At 41.7% G+C, this 16,248-nt stretch overlaps 1 protein-coding gene across 2 annotated transcripts in view; it reads right to left on the bottom strand.

Moving 5' to 3' along the window:
* The window catches only part of rasgrf2b (Ras protein-specific guanine nucleotide-releasing factor 2b), a 323,823-nt gene that overhangs the window by 98,605 nt on the left and 208,970 nt on the right, over window positions 1–16,248 (bottom strand). For both annotated transcript variants that reach the window (XM_068028824.1, XM_068028826.1), the window contains exon 15: window positions 2,334–2,731. In XM_068028824.1, coding sequence (XP_067884925.1) covers window positions 2,334–2,731 — 398 coding nt within the window. The remainder of the gene's footprint in view (window positions 1–2,333; window positions 2,732–16,248) is intronic.

Here is a 16,248-nt window from a genome sequence, read left to right as displayed (position 1 = left end):
ACAGGGATGATGGGTTTAAGAAGATGGTTTGTAGTAAAGAGAAGCCAGGGCTATATTTGTATTGCAGGATGATTCTAGAATATGAGCAGTTTTGCAGAGGAGAGCAGGCCCCAACAGTGCTTTATGTGGCCCCACCAGATCTGGCGATCAATGGCTGAACAAGTTAAACCTTCACGTCCGTGTCCCTTGGACTTAAGGGAATGAAGATAAGGGCTGTACCAGGGGAACTTTGGGATATCCTGAAGTTGTGAAAGGCACTATATAAATGCAAGTTTTTCTTTCCTTTTAAATACACTGTGCAGCAGGTTGAGGGGAAGACACCAAGAAGACCAGAGTTGGAAGAATGGAGGATGTATGCTGGAGTGTAGGGCTGAGTTTGGAGTAGTAGGTGGGGCAAGGCCAGGGAGTGATAAAGTAGGGTGAGGCAAGGTCATGGGTCAATTTGAAAACATGAACAAAGAGCAAATCCAGAACACCATTCCATCAATTACAGAGTAATGTTCAATTTGCTTACATCATAGAGAGTTGTAATACCTTCTGAATTGCATAATATCAAGAGTAACAAAGTCAGGTAATGATGAGGTCCAGAGTCTTTTTAAAATATCAACACAAACAAAAAAAAAACTTCAATCTTTTAGGCAATGACATAAATCCCAGATGTGGAGCCCAATTAATAAGTACAATAAATGGCTGTCAAGGCAAATTGGTGAGAACGTCTCTGAATGATTTCTTTTACTTTTTTTTATCCAAAGTGGAAGTAATTGTTCATAAAACATCGTTATTTAACTTTTTTTCCAGACTTAGCTTATTTTTGCCAGGTTCCACTCCTGGAACAAAAGAGTTGTACCTCTGATTTTGGAAAAATTGGAGAGAGTGTTGAAAGAACAATAAACTGGAAACCTCTATCATAAGTGGGCTGTGAAAGAGTTAAAGCATTAATCTCTTATAGGGGGCATCTCATATATTCTTTTAACTTTACGATTAATTACTCATTGACTGATGACTAGCTTTCAACTACCTCCAACGTTCAGTTAATGACAGTCAATGGCAAACATACAATGCAAATAATAAAGATGAAACAGTGCTAAAATGAAGTTAATTAAAATTCACTAAAATGAACATTGTAAAACTACACTGAACATTTGCTGAGCAATATTAACACAAATCTGCCAATTAATTGTTGCATTAAAAAAAGTGTCTGTTTGACCGTCCAATTTGCCTATCATATTCCTACTGGGGTTTCTCAGTTATTGGTTAGGTCATGAACTGATAGTTCTCACTGGAGTTCAGCATTTTTTTCTCAAAGTGATACATCATAACTGCCTTAGCCTTGATTATCATCACCTTCCTGAGCATGGAGAGCAACAGGCTGTATGGTTGTGCACAGCTACATATTGCTGCACCGCCGTGTCTCTAAAGTCCATGCATTACCTTCCGGGCCTGCCTGTCAGCTACATCCATTAAATTTAGTCAGGTAGTCTTGGGATAATGTTTGTTGAGTAGACTAGACTTATTGAGTAGACTCAATCTTTATTGAGTAGACTAGGCCTATATTCACTAGAGTTTGGAAGAATCTGGGGTGATCTCATTGAAACATATAACATTCTTAAGGGACTTGACAGGATGTTTTCTCTGGCTGTGGAGTCTAGAACATGGAGTCACAGTCCCAGAATAAGAGATGGAGAGAAATTTCTTCACTCAAAGTGCTGTGAAACTTTGGAATTCACTAACCCAGAGGACTGTGGATGCCCCGTCATTGAGTATATTCAAGACTGAGATTGATAGATTTTTGGATATTAAGGGAATCAAGGGATATGTGGATTGGGTGGGAACGTGGAATTGAAGTAAAAGATTAGCCATGATCTTCTTGAATGGCGGAGCAGGCTTGAAAGTCCAAAGGGTGTCCTCCTGTTCCTTATTCTTATGTTCAGTAGATGAGTTTGGCCATCTCAGCTGAGCCATATGAAAGAGAGAGGCAAACCTTTCTCAAGTGCAATTCCTGGTGGTTTGCTAAGAATGAACCTTATACACAGAGATGTCCACTGGCAAGCCATCCTACTGCACTAATCAAGGTAGTTTATATTAGCTAAATGAAGAGATAAATAGGGAAACAAATATTTTTAAAAAAACTGACCATTCAACTTAACCCATTTGCTGATTTATTATAAACAACATTAAAAACAGTGATGAACTCTGTAATCAGAATAAATATTGACGATAGCCTCAATGGATACAACATAAAGAGAGAAACTTAGCAGAAAAAGTAGGCAAGCAATTCTTATGGAAGAGGGACAAAATCTAATAATAACAAATAAGTAAAGTATTTTCTGTACCTCTCCTGATGCTTCTTCTTAACTTGCTGCATATATCAATGCGGGGATGCTCTGAATTTTCCTCTGTGGAAAGAGGACACTGGTCTGGGGATGAGGAACCTTTGCTCAGATCCAGTGGTATTTTGCTTGCTAGGGGAGGTGGCGAGGTAGCTGGGCTATAAGCAAAGGTAGAAGTACTAGATGTGGAGGAAGTGGAGGATGTAGAAAGGTCAAGAACTCCTATTCTAGAATTCACAGGGGAACTGAGTGAAAGTTTCCGAGTTCGGACAGGAGAGGACGTCCGAGAAAAAGACAGCGGAGGAGGTGAAGAGAATTTCCGGCACAGTCTTGGGGACTTTCCATCATTCATATGCTCAGATCTGTTGCTTTGATTAGTTGCAAAAAACAGTTCCAGTGACCTATGAATGAAAAGGGAATGTATTGAATTGGATAATTGAAGCAAATCAATTGCCACAGGACTCCAGGATATGTCTCACTGTATAAATGATAACCATCAATTGTCAATATAAAATATTTAGATAAGTTACACATAAACCACTTAGTAAGTAATCACCTTGGCTTACTGGTTGGCTTAAAATATAACATTACAGTAAATCAATACTTAGCAAATAGTGCATCTTCTAATGAAGTTTACTAGTCCTACATGGCATAATCTACAAGTGTGCACTCATCCAGAAGAATATCAGCTCTGTGACATGGGCCTGAATGTAAGCCAAGTTTATAAGATGTAACTCTTTTCAATAAAGGAAATGAATTTCTTCCCCTGGAACATCCAGGGTCAATTTAATTATAATAATCAGCCCTTTTGAGTGTTGTTGGGAGGTCGCCAGATTGGGAATGGGGAGGTTGGATTTTGTTAATTCATCTGCTGATATAGGATGATGGGAATATTTACAGAGATACAGTCGCTATGTATCTTCAAGGCATATTTTAGTCTTTCCAAAGCCTGTTTATGAGAAAAAAAAGTGTCTGCTAATACCCAGACTGGTACAATAAATACAAATGCAGGAGTGTGTGAACTGGTGATGGAGCAACACAGCTCTAGAATCCACTGTTTGATGGGTGATGAAGTGAACGAGCTGCTGTTCAAGGCATGTGTGAGGAAGGTTGCCCTGTTTATCACTCCAGGGTACCCTCCTCAGAAGGTAGCGTAGCTGTAAGCCTGGCATCAGGTGGCAGCCAAGGTCAAATTGCATGTGCTACCCATGTAACATGGCAACAAACAAAGAAACTCCAAAGGTAAGACACCAAGCTCTCACATAACCTTATAGCTTTTTCCTTTTTATTCATGCATACCCAAAAGATACACATTACAGTTGCAAATTATAATTGAAAACATTAGCACATCCACAGCTTCAAAGCATTGCAACAAAAACTAATTGCATGATGTGTAGTGACTTAAACGCGCTGATGGATGGGCTGTGACTTTGACCGTCTGTCACTGTGTACGTGCTCCTTGAACTTGCAACATATCAAGACAACTTCTCTACTGGCATGCGATGGAATCAAATACAGGGCTAGTGTATGCACTGCTGAACGTAACTGTGAACTCCTGCCAGGCTGCTCTGCTGTCCACTGAGGATGGTGCTCTGTAGTGGCAAACCTTATCTGCCTTTGACAGTGCCAACCCTATAATGCAGGGTGGCTGCAGGTGTCCTTGAAGTAGACAGAACAGCTCACCAGCTAGACTGCTGTTGATCCAAAGCTTGTGGAGCTAGTACCTCATTGTCATTATCAGGCAGATGTCCCAGGACCTGCAGGTATGGTTGGTGACAGCATGACTGGCTTGGGGAATCTGGCTGTGGTATCTCCTGATCTACATATCACTAGCTATTTCTTTTAATACTTCATGAGGCATAGAAGCATAGAATGGGTACAGCACAGAAGGAGGCCATTTAGCATGTTGTGTCTGAGCCGACTCTCTTCAAGAGCAATTCTGCTAGTTCCACTCTCCCATAGCCCTGCAAATTTTGTCTCTTCAGGTGCTTATTCAATTACCTTTTGAAAAACATAATTGAATATGCCACTACCACACTCTCAGACATTGCATTCCAGATCCTAACCACTCATTCCTTAAAAATAATGTTCTTCCTCAAGTCACCGTTGGTTCTTTTGCCAATCACCTTAAATCGGTGTCCTATTGTTCTTGACCCTTCTGCCAAAGGAACAATTTCTCCCTATCTATCCTGTCTACAATCCTCATGATATTGTGCAACTCTATCAAATTTGCTCTCAACCTTCTTGTTTCTAAGGAGAAAACCCCAGCTTCTTCAATTGATCCAAGTAACTGAAGTTCCCCATCCCTGGAACAATTCTCATAAACCTTTTCTGTACCCCATCTTAAACCTCACATCCTTCCTGAAATGTGGTTCCCAGAACTGGACACAATATTCCAGGTGAGGCCAAATCAGTGTTTTATAAAGATTCATCATAACATCCTTGATTTTGTACTCAATGACTCTATTTATAAAGGCCAGGAACTCGTATGCCTTTTTAATCACTTTCTCAACCTGCTCCACCACCTTCAATGATTTGTGCACATATGCCCCCAGGTCTCTCTGTTCCTGCAGCCCGTTTAGAATTGTACCCTTTCATTTATATTGCCTCTCCTCATTCTCCCTGCCAAAATGTATCACTTCACACTTCTCTGCATTAAATTTCATCTGCCACGTGTCCATACATTCCATGATTGCAACGCTTTCCAATACCATGAGCAGTGAAGTAACAGTGACATGCCAAAGGATAATGCATGTTAGAAGCAGTGCTACACTCGTAGGTTGTATGGACATTGGTATTGTGGGAAACACTTGACAGATCCTTTGTTCTCTGGGATCTTTCTGTTCTGCAGAACTCTTGGAATGAGTTTCTCTATTGTCAGTTTCTATGTAATAACAACAGCAATTTATTTCTCTCAAATAAATATTTCTATTGTGGTATAATCCAGAATATATGAAAATAAATTAAACAATATATGAAAATTAAAATATTCCATAATTACAAATAATATTGATTTTTTTTATTCCAGAAAGAATTTTAAAATATTTCCTCTTCTTCTTTAACATTGGGACTTTAAACAGATTCTCTTGAAAATACAGATAAAATGCTTGGAAATGCTGCTGGGTGGGACTTCAGCCCAAATATTGAAGTGAAACAGGCCAGCTAAGGGCCTTCAATATAAGCTGTATGAAGGCTCAGTAAGGCTCTGCTCAAAAGGAGAGGGAGGAAGTAGTTGGGACATCACAGTTTTCTGGACCTCATATACCTGAATCCCATTAGCTGTAGCAACACTGCCCATCAGAAAATTCACCCTATGTAGCCTAACTGTCCTGAGAGCAATGACCCTTGCTTGACCATCTTCAACCACTTCAGCAATGACCTTGTTTTTGTCATAAGGTTAGGAATAGAGCTCTTTGCACAGGGCTCGGTGGACCTATGATAATGAAGCAACCCATGCCAGCTTAAAGTAGGACCTAGATTGTTGTGATAGTATATTTGTTGTATGTTAAATATAATCATTTAATATATGTTAAAGATAATCATTTAAATGTATGTTCTCACGAGAGTGAGACCAGTGAGGAGTTTCAAAGAGCAGCAGCAGTGGTGGGAAGGAGTGAGACCAACGGAGAGTTTAAAAGAGCTATCCTAGCCAGTTCCATCCAGTCTATGGCTCCAGAGTGGACCAACTACGTTCTGAGAGAAAAGAAAATCAAAGTGTGACGTCACAGGAAGACAGTTAGTTGATTGATTGGTGAGCATTTTTCTCACTTATCTTTCAAAACTTGGGCAATTTTTGTAATTGTAAGGTTTTATTTGCAGTAGTAAGGTTTACAAATAGTAGTAAAGCTTATTAGATTGGCTGGGAGTATTTCCTAGTTATTACTATTACTACTGGTAAAGTGCATTACAATTGGTGAAGTTATTATTACTATTGGTAAGGTTTATTACTATTGCTAGGGTTATTTAAAAAATTCAAGGTAATCAGGCAAAGTCAACATGGTTTTATGAAAGGGAAATCATGTTTAACCAATTTATTGGAGTTCTTTGAAAAAGGAACATGTGGATAAAGGGGAACTTTACTTAGATTTCCAGAAGGCATTTGATAAGCTGCCACATCAAAGGTTATTGTGGAAAATAAAAGCTCATGGAATAGGGGGTAACAATTTGACATGGATAGAAGATTGGCTAGCTAACAAGAAACAGAGAGTCGGCAGAAATGGGTCATTTTCTAGTTGGCAAGATGTAATGAGTGTGCCACAGGGATCAGTGCTGGGGCCTCAACTTTTTACAATTTATATAAATGACTTGGATGAAGGCAACGAAGGTCTGGTTGCTAAATTTGCTGATGACACAAAGATAGGTAGGAAAGTAACTTGTGAAGAGGCTTTAAAGGGATATAGATAGGTTAAGTGTGTGGGCAAAGATTTGGCAAATGGAGTATGATGTGGGAAAATGTGAAATTGTCCATTTTGGCAGGAAGAATAAAAAAAATTATCTAAATGGTGAGAGATTGCAGAGCTCTGAGATGCAGAGGGATCTGGGTAACCTAGTGACTGAATCACAAAAGGTTAGTATGCAGGTTCAGCAAGTAATTAGGAAAGCTAATAGAATGTTTGGGCGGCACAGTGGCGCAGTGGTTAGCACCGCAGCCTCATAGCTCCAGGGACCCGGGTTCGATTCTGGGTACTGCCTGTGCGGAGTTTGCAAGTTCTCCCTGTATCTGCATGGGTTTTCGCCGGATGCTCCGGTTTCCTCCCACATCCAAAGACTTGCAGGTGATAGGTAAATTGGCCATTGTAAATTGCCCCTAGTGTAGGGAGGTGATAGGGAATATGGGATTACTGTAGGGTTAGTATAAATGGGTGGTTGTTGGTTGGCACAGACTCGGTGGGCTGAAGGGTCTGTTTCAGTGCTGTATCTCTAAATAATAAAAAAAAAATTTATTGTTTAGTGCGAGGGGAATTGAATACAAAAGTAGGGAGGTTATGCTTCAGTTATACATCTGGAGTATGTTGTATGGTATTGGTCTCCTTATTTAAGGAAGGATGTAAATGTGTTGGAAGCAGCTCAGAAAAGGTTTACTGGACTAATATCTGGAATGGGCGTGTTGTCTTATGAGGAAAGTTTGGACAGGCTAGGCTTGTATCTGTTGGAGTTTAGAAGAGTAAGAGGTGACTTGGATTGAAATATGTAAGATCCTGAGGGGTCTTGACAGGGTGGATGCAGAAAGGATGTTGCCCCTTGTGGGAGAATCTAGAACTATGGGTCACTGTTTAAAAATAAGGGGTCACCCATTTAAGACAGAGATGAGGAGAAATGTTTTCTATGAGGGTCTTGAGTGTTCGGAACTCTCTTCCTCAAAAGGCAGTGGAAGCAAAGACTTTAAGTATTTTTAAAGCAGAGGTAGATAGATTCTTGATAAGCAAGGGGGTGAAAGAGTCATAGAGTCAGAGATTAATACAGCACAGAAACAGGCCTCTCGACCCATCGTGTCTGTGCCGGCCACCAACCACCTAAACTATTCTAATCCCATTTTCCCACACTTGGCCCATTGCCTTGTATGCTATGGCATTTCAAGTGCTCATCTAAATACTTCTTAAATGTTGAGAAGATTCCTGCCTCTACCACCCCTTCAGCTAGTGTGATCCAGATTCCAACCACTCTCTGGGTGAAACATTTTTTCCTCAAATTCCCTCTAAACCTCCTACCCCTTACCTGCAATCTATGCCTCCTGGTTATTGACCCCTCCGCTAAGGGAAAAGGTTTCTTCCTGTCTATCCTATCAATGCCCTTCATAATTTTGTATATCTCAATCAGGTCCCCCCTCAGCCTTCTCTGTTCAAAGGAAAACTACCCTAGCCTATCCAGTCTCTCTTCATAGCTGAAATGCTCCAGGCCAGGCAACATCCTGGTGAATCTCCTCTGCACCCTCTCCAGTGCAATCACATCCTTCCTATGGCGTGGCGACCAGAACGGTACACAGTACTCCAGCTGTGGCCTAACTAGCGTTTCATACAGCTCCATCATAACCTCCCTGCTCTTATATTCTATGCCTCAGCTAATAAAGGCAAGTATCCCATATGCCTTCCTAACCACCTCATCTACCTGTGTTGCTGCCTTCAGTGATCCATGGACTGGTAGACCAAGATTCCTCTGACCCTCTGTACTTCCTAGGGTCCTACCATCCATTGTATATTCCCTTGCCTTGTTAGTCCTCTCAAAATGCATTACCTCACACTTCTCAGGATTAAATTCCATTTGCCACTGCTCCGCCCATTTTACCAGGCCATCTATCTCATCCTGTAATCTAAGGCTTATTTACGACATCACCAATTTTCGTGTCATCTGCGAACTTACTGGTCATACCTCCTATATTCACATCTAAATCATTAATGTATACTACAAACAGCAAGGGTCCCAGCACCGATCCCTGTGGTACACCACTGGTCACAGGCTTCCATTTGCATAAACAACCCTCGACTATCACCCTCTGCCTCCTGCCACTAAGCTAATTTTGGATCCAATTTGCCAGTTTACCCTGGATCCCATGGGCTGTTACCTTCTTAACCAATCTCCCATGTGGAACCTTATCGAAAGCCTTACTGTAGGCCATGTAGACTATATCAACTGCTTTACCCTCATCTCCACATCGAGTCACCTCCTTGAAAAATTCAATCAAGTTAGTGAGACAAGATCTCCCCCTGACAAAGCCATGCTGACTATCCCTGATTAATCCCTGCCTCTCCAAGTGGAGATTAATCCTATCCCTCAGACTGTTTTCCAATAGTTTCCCTGCCACTAATGATAGACTCACTGGCCTGTAATTACCTGGTTTATCCCTGCTACCCTTCTTGAATAATTCGTTTGTCTTGATGGCAGATTGAGATATCCTCATAGTCCAAGTCTTTGTCTTCGATTTTTCTTTTCATGCCCGACATCTTCACAAAAAGCTGAGGATACCTTTATTTTCCAACTTTCGCTGTCCTCCAGCAGAGGTACCTCTGCTGTGAGTAGAGAGGATTCGAAAATTTGTGTCAGAGCCCTTGCTACCTCCTCCCTTGCCTCACATAACAGTCTGGGATACATCTCATGTGGGTCTGGAGATTTATCCACTTTTAAGCCCACTAAAACAACTAATACTTCCTCCCTTTCAATGCTAATTTGTTCCAGTATATCACAATCCCGCTCCCTGATCTCTACACCTACATGGTCCTTCTCCATAGTGAACACAGATGAAAAGTAATCATTTAAAACCTCACTTATGTCCTCTGGTTCCACACACAGATTGCCATTTTGGTCCCTAATGGGCCCTACTCTTTCCCTGGTTATCCTCTTGCCCTTATATACTTATAAAATGCCTTGGGATTCTCCTTTATCTTGCCCACCAGTATATTTTCATGCCCCCTCTTCGCTCTCCTAATTAGTTTTTTAAGTACCCCCCCTACACTTTCTATATGCCTCTCGGGCCTCCGCTGTTTTTCGCTCTCTGAATCTGCCATAAGCCTCCTTTTTTTCCTTAACAATCCTCTATATCCCTTGACATCCAGGGTTCCCTGGACTTGTTGGTCCTACCCTTCACCTTTAAAGGAACATGTTGGCCCTGAACTCTCACCATTTCCTTTTTGAATGACTCCCACTGGTCTGATGTTGACTTTCCTACAAATAGTTGCTCCCAGTCCACTTTGGCCAGATCCTGTTTTATCATATTGAAATCGGCCTTCCCCCAAATCAGTACCTTTATTTCTGTTCCATCTTTGTCCTTTTCCATATCTACCCTAAATCTTACAGAGTTATGGTCACTATCGCCGAAATGCCCCCCTACTGACATTTCTACCACTTGTCTGACTCCATTCCCTGGGATTAGGTCCAGTAATCCCCCCTTCTCTTGTAGGACTTTCAACATGCTGGCTCAAAAAGCTCTCCTGTATACACTTTAAGAATTCTGCCCCCTTTAAGCCTTTTGCACTAAGAGTATCCCAGTTAATATTGGGGAAGTTGAAATCCCCTACTATTATGATTCTATTATTTTTACACCTCTCTGAGATCTGCCTCTCATTCAGTACTGAATGCTGAGGAAAGTGATGGCTCATCTGGGGAGTGCAGCCAGAGCCAAGGCTATGGCACCACGGGTGGCTCAGCTGTACAGGGGGATACAAGGAAGACTGGAAGAGTGATAATGATAGGAGATTTGATAGGGGAACAGACAGGCATTTTTGTGGCCACAGATATGATATAAAGATGGTGTGTTGCCTCCCTGGTGCCAGGGTCAAGATGTCACTGAATGGCTGCAGAGCACCCTGAGGGGGGAGGGTGAACAGCCAGTAGCTGTGGCCCACATTGGTACCAACGACATAGATAGGAAGAGGGATGTTCTCCTGCAGAAAGAGTTTAGTGAGCTAAGTAAGAAATTAGCAAGCAAGTCATCAAAAGTAATAATCTCCGGATTACTCCCAGGGCCACACACAAGTCAGTATAGAAATAGGGGGATAGTACAGATGAATAAATGGCTGGAAAGATGGTGCAGGAGCGAGGGCTTTAGATTCCTGGAGCACTGGGACCAGTTCTGGAGAAGGTAGGACCTGTACAGACTGGACGGGCTGCACTTGAACAGAGCTGAGAAAATTTCCTTGCAGGGCGATTTGCTAGTGCAATTTGGGAGGGTTTAAACTAACTTTACATTGGTGTGGGAATCAGGAGATAATACAAGAGAGAAATAGCAAGGTACACAGTGAGTTGGAAGAGACATATAGCACTAGAGTGGGAAGTAGCAAAGTATTATGTGGGGGTCAGAATGAGAGTGTTAGACAGTACTAGAGAAGGGAGTAGTCCCGTATAGATGGGACTGGACTGAGAAGAACTATGAGGAATGTAAAGACAGGATTACAATGCATGTGTGTAAACACACAAAGTGTGGTGAATAAGGTTGGCGAACTACAAGCACAAATAGCAATGTGGGAATATGATGTAGTGGCAATAACGGAAACGTGGCTTAAAAATAGCGAGGACTGGGCACTTAATACACAAGGATATAAAGTGTTCAGAAAAGACAGAGAAAGAGAAAAAAGGTGGGATGGCAGTACTGATTAAGGAAGACACTGCAGTGCTGGAAAGGAAGGATGTCCTTGAAGGGGCAAGGACAGAATCCATTTAGTTAGAGCTGAGGAGTGAAAAGGGTATGATCACGCTACTAGGCATATTCTATAGGCCTCCAAATAGTGAGAGGGAGATAAAGGAGCAAATCTGCAGGGAAATCACAGAGATGTGCAAGAACTATAGAGTGGTGATACTGGGGGACTTTATCAATATATCAAATATCGATTGGGATAATTTTAGAGTAAAGGGTAAGGAGGGGGAGGAATTTCTAAAATGTGTTCAGGAGAACTTCCTTGACCAGTATGTTCTTAGCCCAACTAGAACGGAGGCATTTCTGGATCTGGTGCTGGGAAATGAGGTAGGCCAAGTGGACCAAGTGTCTGTGGGGAAACATTTGGGTAAGAGTAATCATCGTATCATAAGGTTTAAACTAGTTATGCAGAAAAGCAAGGAACAAAATAAGGTAGAATGTCTAGATTGGAAGAGGGCTAATTTCAATGCAATGAGAAAGGATCTAGCCAGGGTAGAATGGAACCGAAGACTGACAGGAAGAGCTGTATCGGAACAATGGGTTATCTTTAAGGAAGGAATGTTTTAGGTAAAGGCTAGGAACATTCCAACAAGGCTGAAAGGGAGACCAAAAACAGGGGTCCTTGGATGACAAGGGAGATAGAGATGATGATGAAACAAAAAAGAGGGTATATGATACATGTCAGGTGAACTCATCAAATGAGAACCAGGACATACACAATAAGTTGAGAGGGGAGGTGGAGAGGAAAATAAGACTGGCAAAGAGGGAATATGAAAATAGAATGGCAGTCAACATAAAAGGGAACCCCAAGATCCTCTAGCGGCATGTAAATAGTAAGTGAATAGTAAGAGGAGGAGTGAGGCCTATTAGGAACTTAGAGGCGCAGGGCAAGGCTAATATACTTAATGAGTATTTTGTATCAGTGTTCACGAAGGAAAGAGGCTGACAAAATATCAGTAGAAGCAGAGAGAGTTGAGGTAATAGATAGGATAAAAATTGAAACGGTGTGGTACTAAAACGTTTGGCTCCGCTTAGGGTAGATAAGTCACCTAGTCCAGATGGCTTGCATCTCAGGCTGCTAAAGAATGTGGGGATGGAGATAACAGAAGGGCTTGCCATTGTCTTCCAATCTTTCCTGTATACTGGTAGGTGCCAGAGGATTGGAGAGTGGCAAATGTGACATGCTTATTCAAGAAAGGGTGTAAGGACAGTCCTAGCAACTACAGGCTAGTTAGTTTAACATCAGTGGTGGCTAAGGTTTTAGAAACAATAATCAGGAAAAATATCAACGGACACTTAGAGAGGTTCGAGTTAATTGAGGATAGCCAGCATGGATTTGTAATTGGCAGATCATGCTTAACAAATCTAATTGAATTCTTTGATGAAGTAACAGAGAAGGTTGATGAAGGGAATGCGGTGGATGTTGCTTGTATGGATTTTAAGAAATCATTTGATAAGGTGCCACATAAAAGGCTGGTTAACAAAATTGAAGTTCATGGAATAGGAGGGTCAGTGTCCAATTGGATAAAAAATTGGCTTATGGACAGAAAACAGTGAGTTGTAGTAAATGGTTGCTTTTCAGACTGGAGGATGGTAGACAGTGGTGTTCCCTAAGGGTCAGTGGTGGGACCACTGCTTTTTTTCATATATATAAATGACTTGGATCTTGGAAAACAGAGTAGAACCTCAAAATTTGCTGACAACACGAAACTTGGAGGTACGGCAAACAATGAGGATGAACCGCCTGCAACAGAACATAGATAGGCTAGCAGAATGGGCAGAGAGGTGGTGGATGGAATTTAATACTGACAAATGTGAGATGATGCATCTTAGCAGAATGAATGGGGAGAGGCAATATATACTTAATCACACAGTTCTAAAGAGTGTGCAGGAACAGAGGGAGCTGGGGCTGCATGTGCATCGATCTTTGAAGGTGGCAGGACATATTGAGAGAGTGGTTCGTAAATTAGGCGGGATCTTGGGATTCATTAATAGAGGCACTGAGTACAAAAGCAGGGAAGTTATGCTGAATCTTTATAAAGTTTTGGTTAGGCCCCAACTGGAGTATTGAGTCCAGTTCTGGTCACCACACTTCAGGAATGATGTGAGGGTCCTTGAGAGGGTGCAGAGGAGATTTAAGAGAATGGTTCCAGGGATGAAGGATTTTAGCTACAAGGTTAAGTTGGAAAAGCTGGGGTTGTTCTCCTTAGAACAAAGGAGATTGAGGGGAGATTTAATCGAAGTGTACAAGATTATCACAGGCTTACAAGGAAAAGCTGTTCCCATTAACAAATGGTACCAGGACTATGGGACACAGATTTAAGGTTTTGGGTAAAAGGTGCGGGGGAATATGAGGAGGTTTTTTTTACACAGCAGGTGGTAATGACCTGGAACTCGCTGTCCACAAGGGTGGTGGAAGCGGAGACAATCATTGACTTCAAGAGGATGTTGGATGGCCACTTGAGAGAAATAAACTTGCAGGGTTATAGGAATCAAGCCAGGGAGCAGGACTGACAACATAGCTCCATGAAAAGCCATCAGCAACTCAATGGGCTGAATGGCCTCCTTCTGTACCATAAATGACTCTATGACTTTATGCTAATATGTATGTCATCACAGGAAGTGATACAATATCACATGATTCAGCTCTCTAGCAAAGTCCGTTAACACATGTAAGCTGAAGCAACAACAAGTCTCCATGAAAGCTCTGTGTTTAACCTGTATGCCTGCCCTTCAGCTTTGCTTGTATTAATCTAGGAAGAGATAATACAACATAGATAACATACTGACTTGGGCCAACAAGTGGCAGGTAACATCCACAAGAACATAAGAAATAGGAGCAGGAGTAGACCATATGGCCCATCGAGCCTGCTCTGCCATTCAAAACGATCATAGCTGAACTTAGGCTTCAACTCCACTTTACCACCCCTCACCATATCCCTTGATTCCCTGAGACACCAAAAATCTGTCGATCCCAACCTTTAATGTATTCAATGAAGGAGCATCCACAACATTCTAGCGTTGAGAATTCCAAAGATTCACAATCCTTTGAGTGAAGTAATTTCTCCGCATCTCAGTCCTAAATAATCGGCCCCTTATCCTGAGACTGTGCCCCATATTTTAGATTCCTCGACCAGTGGAAACAATCTCTGTGTCTATCCTATCCAGCCCCTTCAGAATCTTGTATGTTTCAATGAGATCGCCTTTCATTCTTCTAAAACTCCAGAGAATATAGGCCCAATTTACTCAGCCTCTCATCATAGGACAATCCCCTCATCCCAGGGACCAATTTAATGAACCTTTGCTGTACTGCCTCCAATGCAAGTATATCCTTTCTTAAATGTGGAGACCAAAACTGAACACAATACTCTAGATGTGGTCTTACCAAAACCCTGTACAATTGTAGCAAGACTTCTTTATTCCTGTACTCCAATCCCCTTGCAATAAAAGCCAATATGCCTTTTGCCTTCTTAATTGCTTGCTGTACCGGCAAGCTAACTGTGTTCCTTGTACAAGCACATCTAAGTCTCTTTGAACATCAACACATCTTTCAAAAAATATTCTGCTATTCTATTCTCATGACCAAAGTGAATAACTTCACATTTCCCTACATTAAACTCCCATCTGCCATCTTGTTGCCCACTCACTTAACCTGTCTATCTCTTTGCAACCACTCCATGTCCATGTCATCCCCACAGCTTACCTTTCCACCTACCTTTGTATCATCAGCACATTACTCTGTCTCTTCATCTGAGTCATTAACATAGATTGTAAATAGCTGAAACCCCAGCACTGATCCTTGCAGCACTCCACTATTCACTGCTTGCCAACTTGAAAATGCTCCGTTTATAACCACTCTTTGCTTCCTGTTCACTAACTAATCCTCTATCCATGCTAATATATTGCCCCCAACTCAATGAGCCCTATCTTGCCTATTAACCTTTTGTGCGGCACCTTATCAAATGCCTTTTGGAAATCCAGGTATACAACATCTACTGGTTCTCCTTTATCTAGCCTACTAGTTACATCCTCAAAAAACTCTAATAAATTTGTCAAACAGGATTTCCCTTTAGTAAAACCATGTTGACTTGTTCTGATCATACTGTGCTTTTCTAAGTGCATTGTTAAGACTTCCTTAATAATAGATTCCAGCATTTTCCCAATGACTGATGTTAGGCTAACTGGCCTTTCTTGAAAAACGGAGGGACAGAGAAAACCATGTAAGTGCCAGGACCATCTTGAACAAGACAAAAAACCAGTCAACACCACCATTGCTGAGTTCCCCACAATCAACATCTTGGGAGTCACCACTGACCAGAAGCTGAACTGGACTAACCATGTCAACACTGTGGCTACAACAGCATGGAAGCATGGACACTCTGCATTAAATGGCTCACTTGCTAACCTCTCAAAACCTCTCCACCAATCATCTACAAGGCACACATCAGGAATGTGATGGAATATTCACCACTTGCTTCAATAGGTGCAGCCGCAACACTCAAGAAGCTCAATACCATCTAGGAAAGAAAAGTTCACTTGGTGAGTGCCACTACTACTGGACTTAATATCTGTTCCATGCATCACTGGCGTACTGTGGCTACAATGTGTACCAGTTATACAATGTGCTGTGACAACCAAGATTAATTCGAAAACACCATCCTCCCCTCTATAACCCACAAATAGAAAAAGCAGTGCTATGGGAATGCCATCACCTCCAGGTTTCTCTTCAAGTCCCACACCAACTTGGACATATATTTCTGGTTCTTTTGTCAATCAGTTAACATCCTGAAATTC

The sequence above is a fragment of the Heterodontus francisci genome, chromosome 4, assembly GCF_036365525.1.
Source record: "Heterodontus francisci isolate sHetFra1 chromosome 4, sHetFra1.hap1, whole genome shotgun sequence".
Taxonomy (NCBI): Eukaryota; Metazoa; Chordata; class Chondrichthyes; order Heterodontiformes; family Heterodontidae; genus Heterodontus; species Heterodontus francisci.
This window is presented reverse-complemented; position numbering and strand designations above follow the sequence as displayed.